Genomic DNA, 6,370 nt, shown 5'->3' with positions numbered 1-6,370 from the left:
ACAAATACTCGTTGACGGCTTTTTTTTGTTGGAGCAGGCGGTCGAACATTAGGAGTGTTGAATTCCAACGTGTCGGGCTGTCGCAAATCAAGTGCCTCACTGGCATGTTGTTTCGGCGCTGAATGTCTGAAAAGTGCGCCATGGCCGTGTAGGAACGCCTGAAATGGCCACACACCTTCCTGGCCTGCTTGAGGACGTCCTGTAAGCCTGGGTACTTAGACACAAAGCGTTGTACGATGAGATTCAACACATGTGCCATGCACGGCACATGTGACAACTTGCCCAAATTCAATGCCGCCAACAAATTGCTTCCATTGTCACACACCACTTTGCCAATCTCCAGTTTGTGCGGGGTCAGCCACTGATCCACCTGTGCGTTCAGGGCGGACAGGAGTGCTGGTCCGGTGTGGCTCTCTGCTTTCAGGCAAGTCAACCCCAAGACAGCGTGACACTGTCGTATCCGGGATGTGGAATAGCCCCTGGGGAGCTGGGGGGGTTCAGTTGATGTGCAGCCAGATGCCGCAGCAGAAGAGGACTCAGCCGAGGAGGTTATGGAAGAGGATGGAGTAGGAGGAGTAGAGGAGGTGGCAGTAGGCCTGCCTGCAAGTCGTGGCGGTGTCACCAACTCCGCTGCAGAGCCACGCAGCCGTCAGCAGGTTGACCCAATGCGCAGTGTAGGTGATATACCTGCCCTGACCGAGCTTTGCAGACCAGGTATCAGTGGTCAGATGGACCCTTGACCCAACACTGTATGCCAGAGATGCCATGACTTCCTTTTCAATCACCGAGTAGCGGTTTGGGATTGCCTTATTAGAAAAAAAAAAAAATTCGTCCTGGTACCTTCCACTGTGGTGTCCCAATAGCGACACATTTTTTTGAAGGCCTCAGACTCCACCAGCTGGTATGGTAAAAGCTGGCGGGCCAAGAGTTCCGTCAAGCCAGCTGTCAGACGGCGGGCAAGGGGGCGACTCTGTGACATTGGCTTCTTACGCTCAAACATTTCCTTTACAGACACCTGACTGTGGGCAGATAAGATGGAACTGCTCAAGGTGAGAGGCGGAGTGGCGGGTGGTTGAGAGGGGGCAAGGAGGACAGCAGTGGTTGACGTGGCTGAAGATGCTGGACCAGGAGGAGGATGGTGGCTTTGAGCTTGTGTGCTGCTTCTACTAGTCATCATGTGTTGATCCCATAGGTGTTTGTGATGTGCGATCATGTGCCTTCGCAAAGCAGTTGTACCTAGGTGGGTGTTGGATTTCCCACGACTCAGTTTCTTTTGGCACAGCCTGCAAATGGCATCGCTGTTGTCCGAGGCAGACACACAAAAAAAATGCCACACTGCTGAGCTTTGCAATGACGGCATTCTGGTGGTGGCAACAGCACGCGTTGATTGGCGTGCTGTCTGGCTGACCCCGGGTGCCGATACATGCTGTCTGACTGTGCCACTAGCTTCTTGCGACGACCTCCCCCTGCTTCCAACTCGTCTCCTCCTTCTCTCTGTCTCCCCTTCTGAACTTCCCCCTCCTCTTCTTCTTCTTCTCCTCTTCGAGCAGGCACCCACGAACACATCGTCATCATCAACCACTTGTATCTGACACCTCAGCAAAGGAAGCAGCAGCGGGTACAACATCATCATCACACTGTACATCCATGTGTGTAATGCTGCCTGACTGAGACATATCCCTGTTATCTACATCCCCTGGCAATAATGGTTGCGCATCACTAATTTCATCCAACTGATGTGTAAATAACTCCTCTGAGGGATCAAGTGAAGCGGCTGTGGTGGTGGTGGTGGCGGCGGCGGGCGGGAGAGTGGTGACCAAAGCTGAGCTGGAGGAGGATGGTGCATCAAGGTTCTTAGCGGAAGCTGTTGAATATTGGGTGTCCTGTGTAAGACAGTCAACTATTTTTTTGGGTTCAGGGTACGTGGCCTCTGAACACTAGGCATTATTCCAGGGCCAGTGGAAATCACAGCACCACGAACACGACGGCCCCCTGCGGCGTGGCCTGCCTCTGCCTGTCATTTTTTATTAGATAAGTGTTACTATGCGTGCAAGGTACTGTGCCACCCTATATAAGTGGTGGGCAGTGGGCACAGTACAGTCTGTGTGGGCCTGACACACACGGGCTTGCAAATGTGATTATTTCACAGAAAAATTTTCAATATAATTTTTTTATCTGCAAGGTATTTGAGTGAATGACACCCTGTAACGGTATGAGTGCATTCAAATGTGATTAGATCACAGTTAAATTTAAAATTTAACTGTGATCTAATCACATTTGCAAGACCATGTGTGTCAGGCCCCCACACATACTGTATTGTGGCCACTGGCTAGGCCTGCACTCATACCGTTATAGGGTGTCATTCACTCAAATACCTTTCAGATAAAAAAAAAAAAAATTCTATCTGAAAGGTATTTTAGTGACTGACACCCTGTAACGGTATGAGTGCAGGCCTAGGCACAATACAGTATGTGTGGGGGCCTGACAAACACGGGCTTGCAAATGTGATTAGATCACAGAAAAATATTAAATAGAATTTTTTTATCTGCAAGGTATTTTCTGTCACACCCTGTATGAATGGTGTGCACTGTGCACTCAGTGCTGTCTATGACTGAGCCTACAGCCTCTCACACACGGGCAGCCAGGCAACTGCAATATATATGAAAAAAAAAAAGAAAAAGCACACTGATGTACCAGCCCTGAAAAGGGCTTTTTGGGGTGCTGTCTGGATGCTGTCCTTACAGCAGATGAGTCTGTGGACACAGAACACTGCCCTAGCTGACGCTTTCCCTATTGAATCAGCAGCAGCTACACTCTCCCTCCTCTCTGTGAATGCAGCTTCCGAATGAATCTAAAATGAATGCTGTCCTGGAGGTCGGAGGGAGGGTCTGCTGCTGATTGGCTGGAATGTGTCTGCTGACCGAACATCGCATATGTGCGAACGCGAACAAGCCATGTTCGCCGGGAACTATTCGCTGGCGAACTATTCAGGACATCACTAGTAATAGACAGTCTGGTTAGACTAAAAAGTCAGAGATATCAGAATTCTTCTAATGCCACAGTGCAAAAGACACTTCATAGTGCTGAGCCTTTCACAGTCCCTGATGCGCAATATTAGTGTGCAAGAGGCTTTAAAATGATTTTTAACAAGTTCATGCAACATGGCCCCTGACACAGAAGATTCCTACTTTCCTGCTCTGAGCTGACCTCGCTGTCTCCATCTACTGGTCCTGGAGCACCTCTCCAGCAAATGACCGACTTTAGCGGTGACACGCTGCTTGTGGCCACATGACCAGTAAAGCCAGTCATTAGCTGGAGCTGTACAAGTGACTATGCCCATATCCAGCCGGATGTAAACAGCACTGGGACCAGAAGATGGAGGCAGCGGGAGCAGGAAAGTAGGAATCTTCTGTTTCAGGCCTATGCTGCAGGAACGTGTTAAAAATATTTTTTTACCAGCAAATCTCTAAGCCCCTGTTACACGGCACGATATTCAGGACAATTACTGGGAACAAGTGTTCATAGGAGCGCTCATTCCTGATATCTGGCCGGTATAATCGTGCCGCTTATCAGCTGATAAACAAGGAATCACTCTTGTCGGCTGATTTGCATTCTTTATTAGGATGGAAGATGTACAATTACCGTCAGTACATCTCACCGTGTAATCAGGAATGTGCTACATTTGCGGATCCGCAATGCACGGGCACTGTACAGTTGTCATTCCGCATCACGGATGCGGACCCATTCTGGGGTTCCGTTCCCCGCAACGCAAAAATATAGAACATGCTCTATCTTTTTTGCGGAACAGAGGGATCCCCATGCACCTGCCCCACGGAAGGTGCCCGTGCATTGCAGACTGCAATTTGCGGTTCACAGCACAGGCACGGCCCATCAACAGTCATGTGAACGAGCCCTAAGTGTTATAAAAATAACTTGAATTATCATTTTGTTTGAAATACAATTATTTACTAAAACAGACAAGTTGTAGTGGTGTCCTCTTTAAGAGCCTAATATCTTGGGTTCGCGTTGTCTTTTCAATCATAAGTCACAATGCCGTGTCCAACATGTTTTAATATTTTATTTGATTTTTTTAGTTGTGCTTAACATTGTGAGAGAAACTAAAGACACACCACCATTGTGTTTTTTCCCCAAAACATCCCTGTACGTCATGTACAAGGTTCGCCAAACAGTATTCCCCTTATAGTTTGCAGAAAGTGGTCATGCAGTCTCTTCAGAAAGAACTAGACATACTGTTGTTTGCCAGCAGTATGGGAGCTACAGGTAATGGTTGCCGAGTTGGACACTTGTCCTGGAACATCAGTAACTACCATGGAAAAACCACTTTGGGACCAACCGTCAGATAAGGCATTGGTCTTCTTAGGACTGTTAATCATTTTTCCCAATTGGATGCTTTGCCAGCGATTCCTTCCTGAACCTTTGACGTACACTGGTAGCTCAGAGTCACCTGAGGTAGGATTATAGTAAGACTGGTGAGAACTGTCTCCATTCGGTAAGCGTTTTGTGGAGTTAGGAGAAAAGCAAATTACTTCCTCCCTTAAATGACGTTTTTGGAATTGCTTGTTGCAAAGGTGAATAAGTTCAAGCAAATTGAGTAACAAAGATATCAGAGAAACCACCAACATGAAGATGATGAAAATAGTCTTTTCCGTGGGTCGGGAAACAAAGCAGTCCACGTTGTGAGGACAAGGCACTCTTGCACACTGGAAAATCGGAGGCATCACAAAACCATATAGATACCACTGACCAAAAATGAATCCAGCTTCAAATAAACTTTTGAAGATGATGCTGATTGCATAGGTGTAGACTAAGGCTCCATGGATTTTAATTTTTTTGGTAGGTGCTTGATTTTTATTATTATTCATCTTTGATTCTGTTTCAGCACCTATTTCTTTCGTAATCTCCTGCATTAATTTCTCCTCTCTTCTGGACAAATAAATGACATGCGCAAGGTAGATCAAGGTGGGAGTGCTCACAAAGAGGAACTGTAGCACCCAGTAGCGGACATGCGAGATAGGGAAAGCCTTATCATAGCAGACATTGGTACACCCGGGTTGCCGTGTATTGCAAGTGAAGCCAGCCTGCTCATCTCCCCAAACAGACTCTCCTGCCAAGCTTAGGATAAGTATTCTGAAGATGAAAAGCACAGTCAGCCACACTTTTCCGATGAGTGTGGAATGTTCCTGGACTTCATCTAGCAATATTTTGAGCAGATCCCATCCGGCCATAGTTCACTGAAAATACAAAAAAAAATTAAAATTTTTTTTTTATGGATTTGCAAATTGTAGCAATGAGCTACATTTCAGGAGTCAAAATAATTGCAAAAAATATTAATGTGTCAAAACTTTTTTTTATAGCCATAAAAATAATTTTTGCAATATAGTTTAATGTTTTTTTTTTATTGTTTTACTAGCAAAAAAGGCCACTGAAATATGGGCCTGTCTACAGCACTTTTCGCCAGATCTGTACACAAATCTAATAGGGTTCCATAGAAAAACGTAATACGGACCCCCCTGCTCCTAGTTTCCCAGCGTATGTGCATCAATCACTCCCAGGCAATGCATATGTGCAAGACCCAGATTTCTGACAAATTTACATTTACTTGAATCAAGTGGAAGAAATTGTAATAAAAAAAATAATAATGTGGAGCAGGTGCTTCAAATATATGGCACTCATTCTGAACACCATATCTCAATGTACTTACACCAGAAAACTGGTGAAAATACATTGATAAATCTCCTGCTTCTCTTCTATTACAAAGCTAGCTGACTGCCTACAGCTACCAGTAGGGGGAGCTCAGTGAATAGGAATTAATACAGCTACCATGGAAGATATACTTTGTATTGAGCTCCCCCTAGTGGCAGCTGCATGAAAATGCTGTGTTTTCAAGCAGGGAAGAGAAGAATAAGGCTAGGTCTACACGACGACATTTGTCGTGCGACATTTAGGGCGCAACAGTTGTCGCGCGACATTTTGTTGCACTAATGTCGCGCGACAATTTTTATAATAGCAGTCTATGGTGTCGCACTGCAACATGCGACTGCGACGCGACAGTCACAGAAAAATCCATCTTGAATGGATTTTCTGCGACTGTCGCGTCGCAGTCGCAGCATGTCGCATGTTGCAGTGCGACACCATAGACTGCCATTATAAAAATTGTCGCGCGACATTGGTGCAACAAAATGTCGTCGTGTAGACCTAGCCTAAGTTTTGTGGGAGCCTCCCCTCCCTCTGGGCCCCATAGCAGTGGCCTGCTCTACCTGTTTTGCAGGTACGCCACTATTTTTCACTGCAGTGCATACAGAATCCGTGCACCGTAGCCATAAATGCAGTGTACACATTATGCCTTAGC

The 6,370-nt window shown here is 46.3% G+C and overlaps 1 protein-coding gene across 1 annotated transcript; it reads right to left on the bottom strand.

Moving 5' to 3' along the window:
* Positions 1-4,241: 4,241 nt before the first annotated feature.
* On the bottom strand, positions 4,242-5,246 carry LOC122931558 (gap junction alpha-2 protein-like). The gene has a single exon (XM_044285631.1). It carries the CDS (start codon positions 5,244-5,246, stop codon positions 4,242-4,244), a length of 1,005 nt encoding a protein of 334 aa, XP_044141566.1.
* Positions 5,247-6,370: the final 1,124 nt, after the last annotated feature.

Source organism: Bufo gargarizans, chromosome 3 (assembly GCF_014858855.1).
Source record: "Bufo gargarizans isolate SCDJY-AF-19 chromosome 3, ASM1485885v1, whole genome shotgun sequence".
NCBI classification, from domain to species: domain Eukaryota; kingdom Metazoa; phylum Chordata; class Amphibia; order Anura; family Bufonidae; genus Bufo; species Bufo gargarizans.
Note: the sequence above shows the minus strand (reverse complement) of the source record. Positions and strands in the feature narration are given on the sequence as shown.

Excerpts from the sequence above, each read along its gene's own strand:
- LOC122931558 (XM_044285631.1), bottom strand. The coding sequence starts at position 5,246 with ATGGCCGGATGGGATCTGCTCAAAATATTGCTAGATGAAGTCCAGGAA.